Raw genomic sequence first — 24,859 nt, forward strand, 5'->3', positions numbered from 1 at the left:
AGCAGATAAGGAGTGGTGTTATAGCAGCCAGGATAAGCTTTATGGCTTAGCTTTATTTTCAAAGTAATTTAACAGTGATTGTAGTGTTTGTGAATAGAGGTGGGATTCACTTAGAAGAGAACGGATTGGTTTAGAAGAGGAACAATTTGATTAGAAGAGGAGAGATTCATTTAGAAACAAAGGGATTCATTTAGAAGAGAGGATCAATTTTTTTAGAAGAGTAGAGATTCATTTACAGGAAGAGAGATTCGTTTTGGTAAAAAATATAAAATGAGGACTTTATTGTAGAGGTAGATTTGTTTTGAAGAATAGAGATTCATTCAGGAGGGATTCGTTTAAAGAGGGAACAATTTGTTTAGAAGAATGGAGATTAATTCAGAAAACGAGATATTAATTTCAAAGAGTAATGATTTAGAAGAGCAGAGATTAATTTATGAGCCGAGGGATTCATTTTTAAATGTGATGATTCATTTAGAAGAACAGATATTTGTTTAGAAGAAGATTGATTAGTTAGATAAAGATAATTTAAAAGAGGAAGGATTCATTGAGAAGAGAATCAGTTTGTATAGAAGAGAAGAGATTCATTCAGAAATAGAGGGATTCGTTTAGAAGAATAACGATTTAGAAGATCAGAGATTAGTTTATAAGAGAAGTGATTCATTTGGAAATGTGATGATTCACTTAGAAGAGCAGATATTTGTTTAGAAGAAGAGGGATCAGTTAGATAAAAATAATTTAAAAAGGAAAGATTCATTTAGAAGAGAATCAGTTTGTATAGAAGAGTAGAGCTTCATTCAGAAATGGAGGGATTTGTTTAGAAGGGCAAAGATTTGTTTAGAAGAAGAGAGATTCATTTAAAGAGGAAGAATAATAATTCGGAAAAGCAGAGATTTATTTATAAGAGGAGGGATTGATTTAGAAATGTGATGATTCATTTAGAAGAGGTAGATTTGTTTAGAATTGCAGAGATTTGTTTAAAAGAAGAGGGATTTGTTTAGGGGGTCTGTTTAGTGGAGCAAGGGTTCATTTAGAAAGAGAAGTGATTTGTTTAGAAGAGCAAGGATTCGTTTAGAATAGGAGGGATTTGTTTAAAATTTGTTTAGTAAGAGGAGTGATTTTTTTAGAAGAGCAAGGATTCAATTGGGAGAGGAGGGATTTGTTTAAGATTTGTTTAGTAAGAGGAGTGATTTGTTTAGAAGAGCAGGGATTTGTTTAGAAGAGCAAGGGTTCATTTAGAAAGAGAAGTGATTTGTTTAGAAGAGCAAGGATTCGTTTAGAATAGGAGGGATTTGTTTAAAATTTGTTTAGTAAGAGGAGTGATTTGTTTAGAAGAGCAAGGATTCAATTGTAAGAGGAGGGATTTGTTTAAGATTTGTTTAGTAAGAGGAGTGATTTGTTTAGAAGAGCAAGGATTTGTTTAGAAGAGGAGTGATTTTGTTTAGAAGAGCAAGGATTCGTTTAGAAGAGGAGGGATTTGTTTAAGATTTGTTTAGTAAGAGGAGTGATTTGTTTAGAAGAGCAGGGATTTGTTTAGAAGAGCAAGGATTTGTTCAGAAGAAGAAGATTTGTTTAGTAAGAGGAGTGATTTTTTTAGAAGAGCAAATATTCATTCAGAAGAGCGTTTAGTAAGAGTGATTTGTTTAAAAGAGCAACGATTAATTTAGAAGAGGAGAGATTTGTTTAGGATTTGTTTAGTAAGAGTGATTTGTTTAGAAGAGAGATGATTTGTTTAGAAGAGGATGGATTTTTTAGGATTCGTTTAGTAAGAGTGATTTGTTTAGAAAAGAGATGATTTGTTTAGAAGAGGAGGGATTTGTTTAGAAGCGCAAGGATTCATTTAGAAGTCGGATTGTTTAGGATTCGTTTAGTAAGAGGACTGATTTGTTTAGAAGAGCAAGGACCCATTAAGAAGAGGAGGGATTTGTTTAGGCTTCGTTTAGGATTCGTTTAGAAGAGGGATTCGTTTAAAATTTGTTTAGTAAGAGGAGTGATCTGTTTAGAAGAGCAAGGATTCAATTAGAAGAGGAGGGATTTGTTTAGGATTCGTTTACTAAAAGAAATGATTTGTTTAGAAGAGAAAAGACCCATTAAGAAGAGGAGGGATTTGTTTAGGCTTTGTTTAGTAAGAGTGATTTGTTTAGAAAAGAGATGATTTGTTTAGAAGAGGAAGGATTTGTTTAGAAGCGCAAGCATTCCTTTAGAAGTCGGATTGTTTAGGATTCGTTTAGTAAGAGGACTGATTTGTTTAGAAGAGCAAAGATTCGTTTAGAAGAGAATGGATTCGTTTAGGATTCGTTTAGTAAGAGGAGTGATTTGTTTAGAAAAGGAGGGATTTGTTTAGAAGAGCAAGGATTCGTTTAGAAGAGCAATGATTTGTTTAGATGAGCAAGGGTTTGTTTAGGATATGTTTAGTAAGAGGTGTGAATTGTTCAGAAGAGCAAAGATTCGTTTAGAAGAGAAGGGATTTGTTTAGGATTTGTTTAGTAAGAGGAGTGATTTGTTTAGAAGAGCAAATATTTGTTTAGAAGAGCAATGATTTGTTTAGAAGAGCAAAGATTCGTTTTAAAAGAGAAGGGATTTGTTTAGGTTTCGTTTAGTAAGAGGAGTGATTTGTTTAGAAGAGCAAGGGTTCATTTAGAAACAGAGGGATTTCTTTTAGAGTTTTAGAGATATTTAGTTTTTTAAGATGTCCCCAGTGGGCCCAAACTCACTTCAGACAAACACAAATTCACAACAAATAATGCTTTTACTGCATAGAGGTACATCAAATATTCATAGTCTATTATGATTCTGTACTGAAGGAATGTTTTGTAATACTTTTCATATCTTTTGTATTAACTCTCCATAAAAAGTGTAAAGTGTCCTTATGAAACCTAATAGACTCCTCTATCTATCAGACTTCAAGGAGTTGATCAGGCTCCTAAAAAGGCAGAGTATGGTGGGATGTCCAGGACCAGCAAGCTGTCTCTTGTTCTCGACTCCAGTCACAACGCGAAACGGATCACCTGTCAGGCTTTCAGTAACGTGCTTTCCGAAGGTGTCAACAACTTCTATACTCTAGATGTCCTCTGTAAGTTGTTTCAAGTTTAAGCATGTTTTACAGTGATTATGTATCGAATTTAAACTTGGAAATAGATTCTGTGTGTCAAATTAATTGTTTATGATTTTACAGATCAATTACCAAGCAATAGTGTGCCATTGACCATGTTAACTCTTTTCTGTTCATTTTAACTCTCGTCATGCTGGGCTGGATCGTCAAAAGAGAAGTTGATAATAACATAATCAAATTATTGTAATAAATGTGGTAAATTCAAAGCATTTACCTTAATAGACTGAAACATCTATAAGTCACTTTCTATATTTTTACTGTATGGTGTTTTTCTTGTTGGCATGAAGATATACTTTTATTTTATTAAGATTGGCAGGCTTTCTTAGATAGATGTACGTGTGCATGTACTTTATGGTATATTTGAATGAGCTTTTCGCTATGCCTGTTAATGAGTTTATGTGTGTGTTTGTCTGTGCCACATGCTTTGTGAACATAAAGAAAGGTCATCATCTATTTTAGATCCTCCATATCTCAACACCTTTCTATAACACACGTCTGTTGTTGTATTGTCTTTAGTTTATTTTTATCATCAGCTTTCTGTATGTGTGCAGCATGTGTGCCTGCCTATTGATGTGAGGAAATGGTTTGTTTAAATCTGCATTTGAATCCTGTGAACATTAATGAGACAAAGACACAGAAACCCTCTTGAGATCAACGGCACAATAAATCATGTGCCTTATTTACACGTTGCGCAGCAGACGAGAAAGAGGAAAAACACTGAATCTGTTAGTCTTATGGGGATTTTTGGGCATGCACCATTATGGTTTTCTTATAAATTGCATGGTACTATAATGTGCTATATCATTCAAGGAATAAAATCACAGACGGTTTTGGATATTCCAGGGAAGCCTGTGGTATGGAGGCTGTAAACGTAGCATAAAGCAACTTATTAGTGCTTATATTCTGTTTAAATATTGTTATAGTATGTAAATAGTGTATAAATATAAAAAAATGTTTCATATTTACATATTTACTATTTTTGGTTCAGTGAAATAAAATATACAATATTCACTTTAAGTACATTTAATTTTACTTTTATTTTTTTCATTGCTTAAAGGGATAGTTCACCCAAAAATGAAAATTCTTACTTTCATGTTGTTCTGATGAACACGAAGGAAGACATTTTGAGTAATGTTTGTAACCAAACCATCAAAGGCTCCATTAATTTCAATAGTAGGAAAAAAATAATACTATGCAAGTGAATGTGGGTTCTAATGGGTTTGGTTTCAAACATTACTCAAATAAATTATATACAGGTTTGTAACAATATGAAAGTAAGTAAAAAAGTCGTGACAGACTTTTCATGTTTGGGTGAACTATCCCTTTTAGTAGAACTAAAAATGTGAAATTGTTATTTACTTAAAATAATAACTTAATTGTTTTATAAAAACCAACAAAGCATGAAGTGCTAACACAAAGTCTGCACAATAGTAATAATAATACAAATGTATTAAAGGGCACCTATTTCATTGCTAAAAAACATTTAATTTGTGTATTTGGTATAATACAATGTCTTTGCGTGGTTTATGGCTATAAAAACACATTATTTTCTACATTTTTTACATTTTTGTATTTCCCTCTCTTCCTGAAACGCACAGATTTTATACATAACTCATCGATTTAAAAAGCGCTGTGTCCCTGATTGGCCAGCTAATCTGTACGTTGTGATTGGCCTGAATACCTCTAATGTCAGCCGGAAATGTGACGCTCCTTACCATGTTTGAAATCTTTGTACGGTATAATGTCCAGAAAGGTAATAAAAACATCATCAAAGTAATTCAGTGGGTCAGTTAGAATGTGTTGAAGCATTTACATTTTGGTCCAAAAATAACAAAAATTACGACTTTATTCAGCATTGTGTTCTCTTCTGCGTCTGTTGTAAAGCGCATGCGCGAGACTAAAGTCACGTTACTGCAGTGACGCGGATGACGTGTTATCCTCAGACATGTTTGCTAAGTTTTTTTTTTCAAACTTACAGCGTGCGTCTCCCTCAGACTGTAAACAAAGCCCGGGTACACAAAAAAAACAGCTGGGGCGCACCATATAACACGTCAGCCACATCACTGCAGTCACGTGACGAGAAGAAAATACTGAATAAAGTCGTAATTTTGGTTATTTTTAGACTAAAATGTATTTTCTATGCTTCAACACATTCTAACTGACCCACTGATGTCACATGAACTACTTTGATGATGTTTAATTTCCTTTCTGGACATGGACAGTATACCATACGTAGATTTTCAATGAAGGGTCAACAAGCTCTCGGACTAAATATTAAACCTTAAATCTTAAACTGTGTTCCGAAGATGACTAATAAAACATTATTTTACTAACACGCACTTAAACACCAAAGGAAAAGTAAAATCTTGAATCAGACCATAGGTGCCCTTTAATGATATAAATTTATATTTCAATAATAATAATAACAATAAAGAAATGTAGTTAATAATACAAAAACAAAGGATTTATCTCAAATTGAGGGGCATTTTACAAATGTTAATACTGTATGGGACAGTTTCCTAGACAGGGTCTAGATGTATCCAGGACTATAGGCATTAGTTATTTTAGGACATTTAAGTAGTTTTTATAAATATGAATGATATCCAATGGTACTGATATATGTTAAGATGATTTTAAATTAAGGCAGCTCAAACATGCATTTTATTCTGGGACTAGGATAAGCCCTGTCTGGGAAACCACCCCATATCAGTAAAAACTGTTACATGAGAGCTTTTTGCAGTCACATCATTTGCAGTAACACATGAACATTAGCGTAAATAAAATCATGGCTGTGTGTACAGGGATTGAAGTGTTAGTCTGGAATTAGACTTGCTAACGTGTTATGTGCTTATTTTTTGGACACGTTGCTTACATACCATTTGGTGACTGTCTAAAGTTCATGTCTCCCATGTTGTTAATCACATTTATAAATAAACTTGCTTGTACATTTTGTGCCTTCACATATATCTCTCTCTGTGTGTGTATCTTTACATTAAACTCAGTTCCTCCCGAGTTCTCTGATGAGCAGCCTGATCAGGTCCAGGTGATTGAAGATGAGACCGCCACACTTCCTGTCAAAGTCTCCGCCAATCCGGACGCAATCACCTGCGAGTGGATTTTCCAGGGAGAGAAGCTTGTGAAAGGTAACGGGCAACATTACGCGACTCAACAAGCCGTGCCACACGTCGCCATATGTGTTTTGAATAAAACATCGATGGGTTCTGGCACTACACCGTGACAGATGTGATCTTGTGCTAATGTATGCAGTCTAAATGAGGATCGCTGTCGTTCTGAATGCGACACAGCGTTTTCGGTCTTCGTTCTTGTGTTAAGAGCTCTTCAGAAGTCTTGAGTTGAAGTCCCTGTGGTATTCCCGCAAAAAAAAAGAGGTTTCCAGGGAGAAGGCTTTTAAGGATAAACCAGATGTTTTGGTGTACACCTTGGCCCCAGGTTTTTAGATACTTAAGCTACTCTTGACACAAAAATGTGTCACTGCCATTGCATTGCATTAGATAATATAAAGCCAAGCAGTATTTCTTAACAACAGCATGCTTTACAAGCAAAACATCGGACAAATGAGGTGTCATTATATAGTAAAAGAATACATACCATACAAAGGTACATAAGCTGTACCCTTTCAAAAAGTACAGGGTGCATATTAGTACCTCAAAGGTCCATATTGGTACCTCAAAGGCACATTTTGATAGATTTTAGGACCATTTTGCAAAGTGTAAATCTGTCATAGGACCACTGTATGTGTGTATGTAAATATTTAATTTTTCTGTGTGCGTTGGCAATTGTCATGGCTCTGTAATTTGACATGGATTATGTTTGTTGTTACTTTCGTATTTGTGACAGAAAGAGATCCCCGGTATCGCTTCGACGATTGGAGCCTGGAAATCGTGAACGTGTCTCGTCGAGACGGGGGCGATTACATCATCGAGTGTTCCAACTCTGAGGGGAAATACCGCACCAAACTCAAACTGGATGTGCAGTGTAAGAAGCCCTTTTAAATGTTAATTTTTTAATTAAAGTTAAAAATGAGAAACATTGTGAATTTATTTTCACAGCTTTCTTTTCTTTTTGAACACAACTATAAATAACAATTTTGCACTATTGTTAGATAATGAATGGCAGATTCACACATACTGGCACTGCAGTCATGTACAGTGTCAGGTCCCAGATGCGACACATTCTCCTAAATGAATGTGTGAATCAGGCTTAATCAAATGTTAGGGAATTTGTGACATTGAGTGTGTACGCCCGTTATAAAAAGGTCACATTTTCATCATTCCAATAATGCTTATTGGAACGGTCTCAAGCATGCTGGGATAGCATGTGGAGTCCGAGCCAACTCGGCTGCATGTCATCATTAATGTGAAAGAGAATTAATTATGGATAACATGCTGATTTTCAATTCAACTTTTCATTCAAATTGTATATTAGTCACATTAATGCATTTGGTATTTATCCAAAAATAACTACTGTAGAGTGCATTTAAGGTGTGCTTGTGCTCCTGTATAGCTCAGTGGTAGAGCATTGCCTTAGCAGTGCAATACGTTTTAAAGGGATAGTTCACTCTTATGTTGTTACAAACCTGTATAAATTCCTTTCTTCTGATGAACATAAAGGAAGATATTTTGAGAAATGTTTGTAACCAGACCCCATTCACTTCCGTAGTAGGAAAACATAATCCAGGGTCCAGGAATTGTTTGGTTACAAACATTTCTCTAAATATCTTCCTTTGTGTTCATTAGAACAAAGACATTTATACAGGTTTGTAACAACATGAGAGTAAGTAAATGCTGACAGAATTTTCATTTTTGGGTGAACTATCCCTTTAACCCAGGAACACACTGATGAAAAAGTATTCTATTTAATGCACCGTGAGTTGCTTTGGATAAAGGGTCTGCCAAATGCAGTAATGTGAACGTATATTCTATCTAGGGATTCAACCTTGCAATCTTGCCAATTGCCATCGCTAGTGCTACAGTATTTCAATTTTACATTATATAATTTTACTAATACAATGCACTTATATAAAAAAAACATGTATTACATTAAAGTGCATGATTTTTGACAAACACTTTGGAAAAGGGAGTCGGCCGAGTACCAAAACACACTTGTAGCCAATCAGCAGTAAGGGGCGTTTCTATTAACCGACATCGTTGCCTGGGTTGCATATGTGTGGGACGGGTCTATCAAAAGAAGGTCCAGATTCTATTGGGGTAGGTGCGTGTTTGTTTAGGTGATTTCAAATGTCAACATTGGCCATTAGAGATCATGCACCCCACCTTTAAGACCTCTGACTTTTGGGTCCCTATGTATTATACTGTGCTCATAATACATTGTTTTTAATACATCTTAAATATATATATATATATATATATATATATATATATATATATATATATATATATATATTTATTTATTTATTTATTTATTTATTTATTTGTCAGTATCTTTTTAAGAATACAACCTGAAAATACTGGACATTTGTATGCAGTATTAAAAACAACCTAAAGTGTTTTAGTCAAAGCATTTAGTGTGAGCTCATCTTAAACTTAATTATAAAATAGTTCAAAGGACCAAATTCAATTATCTGCTTATACCACGGTTACCACAAACATTGTTCTGGTTGTAATCTTAAGACATTTGACAGGTTAGGTGTGCGCTTTACCGAAAAATAAAAAACACCCAGGGTACATTTCTCAACCAATCACAATAAAGCATCCAACAGGCTCATGGTACAATCTAATTTAATGACTTGAGTCTACTCAAAAGAGTTCATGAAGTGCTTTGGGCCAAGAGAGGTCACACTAAATACTGACTTTGCCAGAAGCCTTGTTGTCCTTAAAATTGTGGTTTTTTTACATTGTGTGTAATATTTTCTGTATTTTCTGTGTCCATCTTAAAGAGACCCTCCACTTTTTTTGAAAATAGCTCCCCTAGAGTGAAAAATGTTATTCAGCTGATCTCCGGGTCTGGCGGTAGCACTTTTAGCATAGCTTAGCACAATCCATTGAATCTGATTGGACCATTAGCATCACGCTAAAAAATAACCAAAGAGTTTTGATATTTTTCCTATTTGAAACTTGACTCTTCTGTAGTTACATCGTGTAGTAAGAACGACGTTAAATCAAAAGTTGCGATTTTCTAGGCCGATATGAACTATACTCTCATTCTGGCGTAATAATCAAGGAATTTGCTGCTGTAACATGGCTGCAGGAGGCGCAATGATATTACGCAGTGCTCAAAAATAGTCCCCTGCTATTGAAAGTAACCAAGGGGACTATTTTCAGGTGCTGCGTTCACTGTAGCGGACCTTAAAAATGAGCCTATTTTCAAAAAAGTGCAGTGTCCCTTTAATAAACTGCTTGCGGCCTTATACTGTATATGATGTTAAAATAAAGCATCTGTATAGTGCGATTTGAGACAAATGACATTTCACTGTGAGTGTGATACCCACTATGATTTGAAGAAAATATACACAAAGCGTTTGACAAATGTGTTGTCACGCGATGCTGTTGACAGTCACAGCTGGTTAGGAGACAAACGCAGATTACAAACAAGGTGTCAACATCTTTACTAATAACCAAGCCCGTTTGACATCTGTGAAGGAAGAACTTGCGAATTTCAGCAGGGCTCAAGCACCCGAGATAATTTCTTGTCTAGGATTTATATAAATATCACAAAATATTATTTTTTTTCCGAAATAGTGTTTGAATCCCATCTGGGCTTGCTTAAAGTCTCTAATGCTACATATACTGTAAATATGTACTTTATATATTTTACTTTTATGTATCCTCCTTATCAAATTATTCAAACTAAATGTATTTGTTGTTTTATCTTCATTTGTAGTCAGTCAAAACAAGTATACGTTTCTAGTGTATTTTTTCCTAAATGTAAATTACCACAAAAGTTGCACGGCAAAGCAAATCTGCTCTGCTTTCAAAATTTGTACACATTTATTTGCCAATTCAAACCCACACACACGCTTGAAAGTGAAATGTAGAGAAAGTGAGCGAGACATGCAAAGAGGGAGAAAAGAGAACTCCCACTTCCTTAATGATTTAATAATAGCGCTCCTTCAAATGTAGGCCTGCATGTTCCTGCAAATCCTTCTGCACTAATGGATCTCCGCGTCCTCGTACAATAGCAGCTGACAGTGGTACATATTCATTATGTATGGGCCATTTGAATAGCTTTTACCAATGGTGCCGTTTTCCGTGTGTAGCCCCCCACTTTCTGTCTGTTAGGAACAATGTATTGAGTATTGTGCATGCCAACATGCTCAAGATTATTCTGGTAGTAATGGCCTACATGGTTAAGGATATGATCCAGGACGCAGACAAATGGTTTGCCGTATGTATTCGAGATTGCACTTTTCTAGGGCACGTCACCATTCCTGCAAGTAAAGAACGTCAACGCAGCAATGTTGCATATTGATGCATTTGTCAGATTTGTTGACTAACAGTGCATTACATACAGTGAAGCCTATATATAATGTCAGTGTGAGTGTGTGGGATTCGAACTCATGCCATTTTGTGCAGTGAATTCTTTTTATTTTTATTATTATTTTTAGATTTGTTGAGACGTCTGCCTACGGTTATTGTGAAAATGTTTTGTCATAATATTGTTTGCCTGATGCAAATGTGACTTGTAATTAATAAACATGTGATAGTGAATTAAAAGATAAATGATGGAGTTAATTAATCTAAATTAAAGCAAGACAATAAGCCGTTGGTGTTACAGCAGCATCTTGAGTTAATTAAACATGAAAACAATCAAATGTTCAGCATACGTAGAGAAAACACTGTCAAGACCATTCATGCGATTTACGGACTAGAAATAAACTGTATTCTCATTATGACAGTATAAGTATTTACAAGGTTACAATGAGTCAAATGAGCTTCGCCTTAAAGTATACATTTACTTGTCAGGTATTTATACTTATCTATATTTAAAGGGGTCATATTATGAGATTAAAAAAAAAAGTAAAATAAGCCTGTAAAATATTATAGCATGTTAAAATTCCTATTTTGTAGGTCCTTTAAAGGTGTCCTTTAAAATGCAAATGAGCTGATGAAATGCAAAACGGTGGTTGCCGTTATGTTTAGCGCACAATGCATTTTAGCTCGATGACGTGTACACTGCAAAAAATTATTTTCAAGAAAAAAAATCGTAGTATTTTGCATTAAAAATAATGCAAATGGTGGTTTGTTGCAATTGAAACTCAGTCAATTATTTTTCTCTCTTTTTTTCTAATTTCTCTAAATGGAAGTGCCGTGGTTGGATAGTGCAGATTAAGGGGCGGGATTATTGTAATTGGCCTTACCTCAAAAAAACTGGCAAATTCGGAACGACCTAATTTTTCACATTCTTGCAAAGGTTTTCAGTAAAAAGATCTAAAAAATGTAGACCAAAAATATCAAATTTAAATGATTTTGTGCATAAAACAAGCAAAAAAATCTGCCAATGGGGTAAGCAAAAAACCCTGAACATTTTTCTTAAACACTAAATTCAAGAAAAATGTAAGAAAAATGTGCTTACGTCATTGGCAGTTTTTTTGTGTGCTTTTTTTAAGTGTTGTAGTCAAGACCACCTAAACCGAGACCAAGTCATGACCAAGACCGAGACAAGACCAAGACTTTAAAGGGTCGAGGCCGAGTCAAGACCAAGACCAAGACAGGCTGAGACCAAGTCAAGACCAAGACCAGTGCAAATCACTGCATTAAAACACTTATGATAAAATGTGGAATATGCATATGATTAGTCACTTCTTGTCTGTGTGTGTGCGTGTGTGCGCGTGCGAATGCGTGCGTGTGTGTGTGTGTGTGTGTGTGTGTGTGTGTGTGTGTGTGTGTGTGTGTGTGCCATCAGAGAAGTTTAATAAAATTTGAAAAATTATCATTGGGAGAAACTTAAAGGTGCAGTGTGTAAATTTTAGTGGCATCTAGTGGTAAGGTTGCGAATTGCAACCAATGGCTCAGTCCACTGCTCACCTCTTGCTTTTGAAACACATAGAGAAGCTACGGTAGCCACCACCGGACAAACATGTCATCGATGGAGACAACTTAGTAAAAAAGTTTGTCTGTTGAGGGCTTCTGTATGCATGGCTGCACAAAATGGCGGCTTCCATGTAAGGGGACCCTCTGTGTATGTAGATAAAACGTCTCATTCTAAGGCAATAAACACATAACGGTTCATTATGAAAGGTCTTTATACACCCCTGATAATTTAGTTTTATATATTATTTAGCATTTCTGTCAAGAGATCCTTCTAAAAGTTACACACTGCACCTTTAAACAATGCTTAAACAATATGCCAAACTTATGCCATATGCCAAACCTGAATAAACTGCATAAAATGAATGGTAAAAAATAAAGTTGTGATGTGCACTGCAAAAAATTATTTTCAAGTATTTTTGTCTTGTTTTCTGTAAAAATATCTAAAAATTCTTAAATTAAGATGCCTTTTCTTGATGAGCAAAACTACCTAAGAAAATAAGTCTAGTTTTATACCAAAAATATCAAATTTATGTGATTTTGTGAATAAAACAAGCAAAAAAATCTTGGGTCGTTTTGTTCATCCAAGTCGATTCCAAGACAAGACCAAGACCTTTAAAAAGTGGTCTTGAGACCGGTCTCGAGAACTACAAGACTACTTGTTTTATGCACAAAATCACTTAAATTCTATATTTTTGGTCTAAAAACTAGACTTATTTTCTTGGATCATTTTGTTCATCAAGAAAAAGCATCTTAATTTAAGATTTTGTAGATATTTTTACTGAAAACAAGACAAAAATACAAATAATTTTTTTTCTTGAAAATCATTTTTTGCAGTGTACACGTCATCGACCTAAAATGCATTGTGTGCGAAACATAATAGCGACCTCCATAGGTTAAACTAAGTATTAAATGTTGGGATTTTTTGAAGTAACGGACATATTTTCTATCTATTAGTTTCTATCGATGGATTTTACTAGTAGAAGGTAAATATAAAATATTAAAGCATACAGTCTTCATAGTTGAGGTACCTGAGGTGTTTGGGGTTTACTAGCATAAATGTTGTTACTGACATTTTTATTACGTATCTCTATTGTTGTATAATCACAGGTCTATTACACGCCCAAGTAATGTCGCTAGCTGATGTTATGCGCATTTTGAAGTATAGCATTAGATAAGAGTGATGGAAACTAATCAAATTTCGTTAATTTGCAAAAAAGTTTTAACGCTCACTTGAGGTGGTTTTTGACTTATGCAGAAAAGAGTGAATGCGAATAATGGGAGATGAAAACATATTTGCAGAGGAAATTCTGACATAGCGAACATTAAACTCATGAGACTGACCGTCTAGCCGTTTCCGCTGTCCTCGTCTTGACCATATATGGGGCTCGACGTTGTCGCAAGCTGCACTGCTAGTAAATGTATAACTTGCCCAATCGTAACTAAATGCAGTCCTGTTGGTTACCAATACCACCGTCATTCGCTCGAACGACTTGATGGAAACGCACCTAATTCGCATTTGTTTTTCAAATTTTGGAAAGATTTGCTTCATGTTTGGATGGAACCCCCACTACTGTCTCAACTATATAATAAAACTTCTAAACTACATGCTTGAATGTAATCATCTACTACCTGTTGTCTGTAATTTAGTGCAGCTTTCTGCACTTCATTATTGTTCTCTGATCCCTTTTAATAATAGAGTAATCCTGACAGAGTGTGACAGATACCTTTTGAGGGGGCGTTAATTCTGTACTCTTGTTAATTTGCTTCAGTAAGCATTAGTTTTGTTCTAACATGTTTGTCCTGTAGTGTAGTGACAGGGACTCAAAGCCTGTTTGCAGCCAGCCGTAGAGGATTTAAAATAACAATGTTTCTGCACTGCACGTAATGGGGACGACATCACAATAGATTGCAAAGGCTTTTTTTATTTCACGCCCTGTAAATAATTGAAAAGGAAAGTGCAGAATACTGCTGAACGCTGTATCTTGACTTTAATAAAGAGAACTCGGGAATCAACACATCCAGAATTAGAAATCTAATGCTACAGCTCACTGTAAGCCAATATCTGTGTGCACTGTCCTAGAAATTTGCAAAGATGAAGACCTTCCCTTCTTCTTGCTCTTCTACTCCTCTCACTTTATCTCCTCACCTTTTTGCCACCATTCACATCTTTTCTCTTTCTGTCTCCTCTCGCTTTATTTCCTTGCTTCTCCTTTTCCCTTCTATTTTCTTCTGTCCTCTCTTTTTCTCAACCTTGTTTCCTTGCTTTTCGTTTTTCTCCTCTGGTCCTTGTTCTTCTCTCATTTTTCATCCCAACCTTTTTCCCTCCATTCCCATCTCTTCTCATGTTCTCTCTTCTTTTTTCTTCCTCTTATTTTATTTCCTTGCTTCTTCGCTTCCCTTCTCCTGCATTTAAATATCCTCCTTTCTACTGTACTGTCTTCTCCTTTCACTGTATCTCTTCTCTCTTGTCCTCTTCTCGTTCTCTCCTTCTCTCTTCTCTGCTCTTTGTTCTTCACTCCTTTTCCTTCCCCTCTTTTTCCACCATTCTTTGCTTTCTGTCTCCTCTCATGTTATTTCATTGCTTCTCCGTTTTTCTTCTCCTGCCTTAACTCTCCTATTTTCTCTCTTTTCCTCGACCTTGTTTCCTTGCTTCTAGTTTTCTCATCTGCTCGCTTCTCTCCTTTCATCTTTCTTTTCTTTATTTTTGTTCTCCTCTTCTTTGTTCTCCCTAGTCATTCTCCATTTTTTCCACATCTATTCCCTTGTTTTTTCTTGTTTTCGCCACTATTTACTAGTCTATCTTTTTTCTCTTGTCCTCTACTCCTCTCTTCTTCTCTGCTTTTGTTCTTCTCTCCTTTTTCACCCCCTCCTTTTTTCCTCCATTCTCCTCTTCTCTTTTTTTCTCTTCTTTCTCCCCCTTTCAATTATTTCCTTGCTTTTACTCTTTCCTTCTTCTGCATTTCCTTCTTCTCCTCCTACACTTCTTCTCCTTTTCTCCTCTGCTAGCTTTTCTCTTTTTCTCTTTCTACTCTTTATTTTTTGCTCTTCTCTCCTCTTTTTTTCTCCCCTTTTTTCACTTCTATTCTCTTGTTTTCGTCACTATTCACCTCTCTTTTCCTTTCACTTTATCTCTTCTCTCTTGTCCTCTTCTCGTTCTCTCCTCCTCTCTTCTACTTCTCTGCTCCATGTTCTTCACTCATTTTTTCTCCTCCCCTTTTCCACCACTACCCTTTTCTCTTTCTGTCTCCTCTCGTGTTATTTCATTGCTTCTCCTTTTCCCTTCTCCTGCCTTTAACTATTTTATTTTCTCTCTTTTCCTCATCCTTGTTTCTTTGCTTCTCCCTTTCTCCTCTAGTCGCTTCTCTCCTTTCATCTTTCTTTTCTTTATTTTTGCTCTTCTCTTCTTTGCTCTCCATATTCCTTTTCCACTTTTTTCACATCTATTCACTTGTTTTCTCTATTATTTACAAATCGTCTCCTTTCACTCTAACTATTCTTTCTTGTCCTATTTTCCTCCTCTCTTCTCCTTTGCTTCTCTGCTCCTCTCCTTTTTCATCCCCTCCTTTTTTTCCCATTCTCATCTCTTCTCATCTTCTCTCCTCTTTTCTCTTCTTTTTTCCTCCTCTCACTTTATTTCCTTGCTTCTCTTCCCTTCTTCTGCATTTAAATCTCCTCCTTTCTACTGTCATGTCATCTTCTCCTCCTCCACCTTATTTCCTTTCTTCTCTTTTTCTCCTCCTCTTTTTCTGCTCACTTCTGTCTTTTTCTCTTTCTATTCGTTATTTTTGACCTTCTCTTCTTTATTTTTGCTCTTCTGTTCTCTCCTCTTCTTTTTTCTCCTATTCCTTTTCTTTTTTCACATATTTTCTCTAGTTTTCTCCACAATTCGCCTCTCATCTCCTTTCACTTTATCTCTTCTGTCCTCTTCTCATTCTCTCCTCCTCCCTTCTACTTCTCTGCTCCTTGTTCTTCTCTTCCTTTTTTCTCTCTTTTCCTCAACCTTGTTTCTTTGCTTGTCCTGCTCGCTTCTCTTCTTTCATCTTTCTTTTCTTTATTTTTGCTCTCCATTTCTTTGCTCTCCCTGTTCCTTCTCCCCCTTTTCCCCCACATCCCTTTCTCTTGTTTTCTCCTGTTTTCTTCACTAATTACCTCTCTTCTTCTTTTACTCTATCTTTTCTCTCTTGTCCTATTCTTCTCCTCTCTTCTTGTCTCCTCTGCTTCTCTGCTCGTTGTTCTTTTCTCCCTTTTCATCCCTTGCTTTTTTCCCCCATTCTCATCACTTCTCATCTACTCTCCTCTTTTCTCTTATTCCTTGTCCTGTTCTTTTCCTCCTCTCTTCTCCTCTGCTTCTCTGCTCCTTGTGCTTTTCTCCTTTTTCATCCCCTAATTTTTTCCTCTATTCTCATCTTCTCTCCTCTTTTTTCTTCTTTTTTCCTCCTCCACCTTATTTCCTTTTTTCTCCTTTACTCATCTGCTCTTCTCTCCTCTTTTTTATTATCCTCATTCCTTCTCCCCTTTTTCACATCTATTCTCTTGTTTTCTCCACTAATCAACTCTCTTCTCCTTTCACTTTATCCCTTCTCTCCTCCTCTCTTCCACTTCTCTGTTCCTTGTTCTTCTCTTCTTTTTAACCCCCTCATTTTTCCACCATTCTCCTCTCTTCTCATCTGCTCTCCTCTTTTCTCTTCCTCTTTCATCCTCTTGCTTTATCTCCTTGCTTCTCTTTTTCTTCTTTGCTCGCTTCTCTCCTTTCCTCTTTCTTTTAAAGGTGCCCTTCCTCTGTCGTTTTTATTGTTTTATACTGTTGTCTGAGGTCTACTCATGACTTTGCATGGTTTTTACATCCAAAAACATCAAAAGCAATAAGTAATAGGCCATTTTGTACCCTGATTTTGAGGCTGGTTAGAGAAATGATCCGTTTTAATGGGCGGGCTGCATTGACGACTTGGAAGTAAACGCCCACTGCTATGATTGGATAACAGTTTTTCGTTCAAACTAATGCTGCGTTCCAGGCAACCTGTAACCCGTAACTCACGACTTCAAAACCACGACTCACGACTTTGAACTGGGAGTACATCGATCTAGTACGAGTTCACGGGTGGGAAGTCACGGGTTTGACTGCCGTTCCAGAGCACTTTCACCGGTAGAAGGTTGTAAAAACACGAGTTACAGGCTGCCTGGAACGCATAGGGTCGTGAGTCGTGGTTTTGAAGTCGTAACTCACGGGTTTAAAAACCTGCCTGGAACGCACCATCACTTTCAATTTAATCTCATGTGTAATCAGTTTAATGTTAAGTGAGTCTCTTAAGACACAGTGACTTTCTTACACACGCATATTTTATCATAAACCCTTTTGACACACACATGTGTGTCTTTTATCGTAATCCCACGCACAAAAACACACACACAAACACACACACACACACACGTCTTTTACATAAACCCTTCGATGCGCGTGTTACGAACGCACAAACACACACACACACACACACACACACACACACACACACACACGTGTCTTTTATCACATTTGATGCGTGTGCATCATGAATTCGCGTGAATCGCGTCCCTCTGAAGATCCCGGCCGCAACTGATAGTGACACATAGTACTAAAGTGTTTTACTCACACAAACACGCGTGTCTTTTATCATAAACCCTTTCAACGTGTGTGCAGCATGAATTTGCGTCCCTCGGAAGAGAAAACACCGTCCGCCACAGTGACACATAGTACTAAAGTGTTTTACTCACATAAGCTGCGCCATTCTGTCTGGATCCAATATTGATAGAGGAGCATTGCTTTTTAATCGCAGTCTCTCTTCAAATCCAGCGTTCTTCTGAACATCCAAACATGTAGCAACTGTTATGATTCCCTCGTTTAATAGGAATGATGTCTCTCAACAAAAACAATGGGCCGAATACGGTACGGTTGACGTTTAGCCATCCTTGCTGTAACTTGTTATGAAAACTAACTCAAATACATGTAATATGTGGGCGCGGTCTCAAGTTGAAGAGCTCATGAATAGTAATGACCTCGATCAGTTCCACGTCTCACTGATAAGCTTTTCAAACTGACCTGATTTCTCCGCTTATTTCTTTTCAGTGGCTAGAGCTGACAGAGGAGGTGGAAGTTAATTTTCACATTCACGACACAACACAAACACATATGGACCTAACACATATCAAAAAATACAAGTAAAAACGGTTTTATGTGGAAGGGCCTCTTTAATTTTTTTATTTTTGGCTATTCTCTTTATTTATTTTCCCATGTTTTTTTCACATCTATTTTCTCCTGTTTTCTACACTATTCACTTCTCTTCCCTTTTCACTCCATCTCCTCTCTCGTCCTCTTCTCATTCTCTCATCTTCTCCTCTGTGGCTCTGCTCTTTGTTCTCCCCTCCATTTTTCCACTATTTTTCTCTCTTATCATCTTCTCTTTCCTCATCACTTTATCTTCTTGATTCTTCTTTTCCCTTTTTCCTACCTGTAACTCTCCTCTTTTCTCCTGTCTTCTCTACTGCTCCTCAAACACCTTATATCCTTGCTTTTCATTTTCTCCTTTGCTCGCTTCTCTCTTAAAATCGCCATGAAACGGAAGTAGCGATTGCCTTATTTTCCCCGTGGTGACGTATATCCGACGTATATTTGCATTTTTGATTAAAGATTATGAGCACACACAAATTTTTTTAAAATAATGAATCTCACAGATAAGTCATTTGTTAATAATACCACAATATAAAAAAATATATAGTTTTTCATTTCAATTTCATTGCAACTTTAACCTCTTTCTTTTCTTTCCTCTCCTTCTCTCCTCCGTTCCTTGTTCTCCTCTCCTTTTATCCCCTAATTTTTTTTCTTCTCTCATCTCCTTTCTTCACTTCTCCTCTTTTCTCTTATCCTCTCTTGTCCTCTCTCTCGCCCTCTGTCCTTGCTTCTCCTCTCTACTCTTTTTAACTCATATTTTTCTCTTTTCCTTTCTTCTCTACTTGCTTCTACTCTTTTCGTTTCTTTTCTCTTAAAATTTTACTGAACTTGTTTCTCATTTGGCCGGCCTTCAGATGCTCCGACAGTTCATATGAAGACTGATCCAGTATCCGTAAACTTGGGAGAAACTGCTGACTTGCTCTGTGTCGCCGATGCCAATCCCATAACCTCGAATATGTTTTCATGGAAGTGGATGGTGAGTGAGCTCTTTGTCATTTCTGTTTGTCTTTAGCTGACTCTCTTTTGCTTATTCCCACACTTTTTAGCTTACATTCGCCTTTGTTAGTCTTGCTCGCTCCCTCTCTCTCCTTTTATCGCCCCTTTATTTATCTCTCTCTGTCTCTAACTCTGTCTCTGACTTCTCTCTCACCATGTGTCATAGCCATTCTGTAAGTGAGACGCTATATTTCACCCTTATAACCGTGACAGTGTTTCACCTTTATTCTTAATACTTCTGGTCTAAATGGAGAAAAATTGGTTTCATTAAAGCAGCCCTTCCAAAGGCCACATTTCTCAGCGTTAGATGCAGTTGGGACCATTTTCGACCATTTGTACATCTATTGTACCCCGCATGCTTAGTCAGTGTCTTTGATATCAAGCTGCCTATCCTTTCTGTCTTTTCTGTGTGTGTGTGTGTGTGTGCGTGCGTGTGTGTGCGTGCTTGTCTTGATTGATGTGGATGCAAAGTTTGAACAATCACACTTTAACAGCTGTTACCTTCTTTTAGCTAGCAGGTGCTAATACTCATTGCCAATTTTTTATGAAGGTTTGGCTTTTTGATCATGCAATGTATATCTGAAGGTTATATTTTCATATGTTCTTTACATTACGTACCATGATTTTATGTAGAAAATAGTAAATCACAAATAACTTTAGCTGGGTTTTTAGAGACAGGGTCACGTATAAAATCCAACTGTTCCTGTAGTTAGATGATTTATTGTATGTGTAGGGTGAAGAGGAAATTGAAGATTTAGGAGAGCAGAACGAAGACGAAGGAACTGGCGTGTTAACCATATACGAGGTGACCCGTGAGAGGGCAGGATTTTACAGGTGTACAGCAGACAATGGCATAGCGCCCCCTGGCAGCGTGGAGGGACAACTCGTCGTGCGCTGTGAGTTCTACCACCCAAACTTACATCCATAGCATACCTGTTTGTAATTTTATTAATCTCATGTTAAGATCTAATATGATGCTTTATTGTACCCACCAGAGACATTTAGTTTGTTGGTTTAGAAAATACTAAAATTACATGCATTTAGATCTTGCACCAATTTCGTTTGGGATTTTGGGAAATGATTGTATCCACAGTAATTACAGCATCAGCGGCACCCCTGAGACTCATATGGAATATAAAAGACTAAATAAAGTGAATTGATTAAGCCTCTTGCGTGGGCATGGGGTCCGTGCGGTCGAGTACAGTTGTATCAAAATAGTTGCTGTCTATTTGCGCAGTTTCCCCAGAGCTCCAGAAGGGGCCGCAGTGGAGAAAAGTGGCCAGCAGGGGGGACGGCAGCAACGATGCGAATGTGGTGTGCCAGGCGGAGGGCGTTCCTCGTGTACACTTCACATGGGCAAAAAACGGATTCCTTTTGGACCTTGGTAACCCCAGGTGCATGTCTCTCAGCATTGAATGGTTTATCATGTTTGCATTAAAAGTGACAATCCTGGTTTGTTGTAGGTAAAACTGAAGAAGCAGTAAATAGTTAAAAGCTTTTGAATTGGTCATTTGAAATGAGCTTAATGGCGGGTGCATGATTTTTGAAAAAACACTTTGGAAAAGGAAGTCGGGTTGAGTACCAAAACACACTTGTAGCCAATCAGCAGTAAGGGGCGTGTCTTCTAACCAACATCATTGCTTGGGTTGTGTACTGTATGTGTGGGGCGGGTCTATCAAAAGAAGATCCAGATTCTATTGGGGTAGGGGTGTGTTTGTTTAGGTAGTTTCACATATCAACATTGGCTTCCGGCAGTCATGCACCCCACCTTTAAGCAGTTTCTATTTAGATAAACACATTTTTTTTTGATTTGACCCAAAAATGAGTTAAAGCAAGATAGCATTTTGGGTCAAAACAACCCCGCATAGGTTCAATTACAACCCAGTGGATTGGGTTTTTTGAGTTTAGAGAATGTAATGCTGTTTGAACGTGTGCCAGCACTGAATGTCTAACAATTGTGACCTAAAACAGATACGAGGAGAAGACAGCAAAGGAAGGTGCCATCCACACCAGCGTTCTGACCATTGTAAATGTAAGCGCAGCACTGGACTACGCTGTCTTCACCTGCACTGCCATCAACAGCATGGGACAAGACTCTCTGGACATCCAGCTTCTGAGCACAAGTACGTACAAACAAACACGAAACATGTGGTTTAACATCATGCTGAATTTTTCATCTTTACCTGAGTGGTTTGGTCAACTTCTTTTGACCCCCATTTGTGATGTCCATTATTTTTCTCTCTCTCCACTAAATGGCAGCCGTGGTTAAATAATGCAGATTAGGGGCGGTATTATTATAATAAGATCCCCTTCTGACATCACAAGGGGAGCCAAATTTCAATGACCCATTTTTTTCACATGCTTGCAGGGAATGGTTTACTAAAACTAAGTTACTGGGTTGTTCTTTTTCACTATTTCTAGGTTGATGGAAGCACTGGGGACCCAATTATAGCACTTAAAGGAATATTCCATTTTCTTAAAAGAAAAATCCAGATAATTTACTCACCACAATGTCATCCAAAATGTTGATGTCTTTCTTTGTTCAGTCGAGATGAAATTATGTTTTTTGAGGAAAACATTGCAGGATTTTTCTCATTTTAATGGACTTTAATAGACACCAACAATTAACACTTAACTCAACACTTAACAGTTTTTTTCAACGGAGTTTCAAAGGACTCTAAACGATCCCAAACGAGGCATAAGGGTCTTATCTAGCAAAACGATTGTCATTTTTGACAAGAAAAATAACAAATATACACTTTTAAAGCACAACCTTTCGTTTAGGTCCGGTCCAACGCGACCTAACGTAAATGCGTAGTGACGTAGGGAGGTCAAGTGTTACATATATAAAACGCACATTTGCGGACCATTGTAAACAATAAACTGACACAAAGACATTAATTAGTATCAGTTGACATACAACAACGTAGGAACGGTCCTCTTTCAACACACTTGTAAACACTGGGGCGGAGTTTCGCGTTCGTCCTCTGTGACCTCTTGACGTGATGACGTATTGCGTCGGGTCACGCTAGCGCATGACGACCGGATCTAAACGAGAAGTTGTGCTTTAAAAGTGGATATTTGTTATTTTTATTGTCAAAAATGACAATCGTTTTGCTAGATAAGACCCTTATGCCTCGTTTGGGATTGTTTATAGTCCTTTGAAACGCCGTTGAAAAAACTGTTAAGTGTTGAGGTAAGTGTTAAATGTTGGGCTCTATTAAAGTCCATTAAAATGAGAAAAATCCTGCAATGTTTTCCTCAAAAAACATAATTTCTTCTCGACTGATCAAAGAAAGACATCAACATTTTGGATGACATGGTGGTGAGTAAATTATCTGGATTTTTCTTTTAAGAAAATGGACTATTCCTTTAAATATGGTAGATATTAGATATTCCCCTTTAAACTTGCTCCTAATCACTTAAGTACAGTAGACAGATTGTGACACTTTAGTCTGGATTTCACAGGCTTTCAAATATTTATAAATTAGGGCTGTGACTATACATTGCGTTCCCCATTAAAATTACCTGTCTGAAATCGATTCTGAATCGCAAGGCTCTGATTTTGTGTTTTACGCCTAGATTGTAACGTTGCTACGGCTCTGTGATCAGTAGATCACATGAAAATATCTGAAACAATTCGAAAAACTGCAATATAAATATACTAGACCAGTGGTCTCCAACATGGTGCCTGCACATAGTCTGGGATGGGTGCAAGCACATTCTGTTAATAGCCTTTAATAGCCTCAATTTTATATTTATTTATTTATATTTATTTATATTACTTGCTTCTTTTAAAGGATAATTCCGGTATTTAACACTTTGAGTCTCATTTCTGGTTTGTTTTGGATGAACTACAGTGGTGGACACTGAAATGTTGACACTGGGTCGTCTCTTGACTTTTTGACTCGTTTAGAAGCGTCTCTTGACTGCTTTAGAATGGAAGTCAATGGCCATGCACAAACATGTCATTAAAACAACACTTAACGTTCATTTTCAAAACTGTGCTACTCACCGAGTGGTTCGTGGTGTTCGTTGGTGATTAAAAACAAATATATTGGTGCAATGTATGATTTCAATCCGTATTATTTGTTATAGTGGAACAATTTTTTCAGATACCTCACAACCGCGTATATACTTCCGCTCTATATTTGAGTCTGAAGCGTTAGCACACTCCCGACCACTTGATGGCGACAACCACTTTGCCATACAAGTACGCTCGGTGTCTAGCGTATAGACAGTCACAATAGAGCTCAACTTCAAACCTAAAGCTGGTCACTGAGCCATCAAATATGGGAAAAATTTCTTCTGAGAGAAATCGAGCGAAAAAACTACAACCACATGTAAACAGACCCTTTTCTTTTTCCCCGACGGCGGAGTGATATATCAGCGAGCAATGAGTCTTCCAAGAGAAGTCAATGGAATTTTACAAAATGCCAAATAAAACACGACAGAAACTGTATTTCGCTACACAACTTGTTTTTATCATCAACTAACACCACGCAACACTCGGTGAGTAGCACAGTTGTGAAAATGAACGTTAAATGTTGTTTTAATGACATGTTTGTGCATGGTCATTGACTTCCATTCTGAAGCAGTCAAGAGACGCTTCTAAACGAGTCAAAAACTCAAGACACGACCCACTGTCAAAATTTTAGTGTCCATCACTGTAGTTCATCCAAAACAAACCAGAAATGAGACTCAAAGTGTTAAATACCGGAATTATCCTTTAAGTATGTTTACATTTTAAACAATGATAAAACATATCATTGTAAAAGTAAAATGGAATAAAATCAAGTAAAACAAAAAGTTTTAAGTATACTACATCAAAAAAGTAGCTCTGCAGATTGTTTTATTCATTGTGGTAGCCCTTGCTCACAAAAAGGTTGGAGGTCCTGGTCTAGACATTACCTGGAATAGCCTTTGTAATGGTACTTATTCTGTGGCACAAGTGACGTTTCTGCACGAGAGCGCCTTCTGGCTTTTGGATGTGGCGGCATTTCACTGTAATTCATTCAAATTCATTCATTGAGAGAATGCGCATTTGCACGATTAATCGTCACAGCCCTTTTATAAATGAGTAAAGCGTAATAAATGAAAACAAACAGACACCGATATCCGAATCTCAACTTCTAAATAGTAAATACCAACACATATCACGCAAAGAGATTATATGGCTTTAAAAAAGCTTTGTGCTCTTAACTCTTTCACCGCCAGCGTTTAAAAAAAAAAGTTGCCAGCCAGCGCCAGCGTTTTTCATGATTTTCACCAAAGTTTAATGCCTTCCAGAAAATGTTCTTCTTTAAATATATAAACATACAATATACCAAATGAAAGAACAGACCCTCTGCTTTCAAACAAAAAAAAAAAAACGTTTCATCCTACCTTTAGTGGTTCTTTTGCAATCAGCTTTTGAATATGGGTAGGTTTTTGCAAAAACACCATATTTTGAGCAAAAAGCAGAGATAATTCCATTTTTGTGATGGACTTTTCATAGAGATCCCATTCAGAGCGATCTTTAAAACAGACACGGACATGCAG

At 36.9% G+C, this 24,859-nt stretch overlaps 1 protein-coding gene across 1 annotated transcript in view; it reads left to right on the top strand.

Moving 5' to 3' along the window:
- The window catches only part of nphs1 (NPHS1 adhesion molecule, nephrin), a 104,484-nt gene that overhangs the window by 66,606 nt on the left and 13,019 nt on the right, over positions 1-24,859 (top strand). The window contains exons 15-21 of the mRNA XM_065280655.2: positions 2,898-3,070; positions 6,112-6,252; positions 6,968-7,105; positions 19,177-19,298; positions 20,052-20,214; positions 20,556-20,712; positions 21,290-21,441. Coding sequence (XP_065136727.1) covers positions 2,898-3,070; positions 6,112-6,252; positions 6,968-7,105; positions 19,177-19,298; positions 20,052-20,214; positions 20,556-20,712; positions 21,290-21,441 — 1,046 coding nt within the window. The remainder of the gene's footprint in view (positions 1-2,897; positions 3,071-6,111; positions 6,253-6,967; positions 7,106-19,176; positions 19,299-20,051; positions 20,215-20,555; positions 20,713-21,289; positions 21,442-24,859) is intronic.

This window comes from Paramisgurnus dabryanus, chromosome 8 (genome assembly GCF_030506205.2).
Source record: "Paramisgurnus dabryanus chromosome 8, PD_genome_1.1, whole genome shotgun sequence".
NCBI lineage: Eukaryota > Metazoa > Chordata > Actinopteri > Cypriniformes > Cobitidae > Paramisgurnus > Paramisgurnus dabryanus.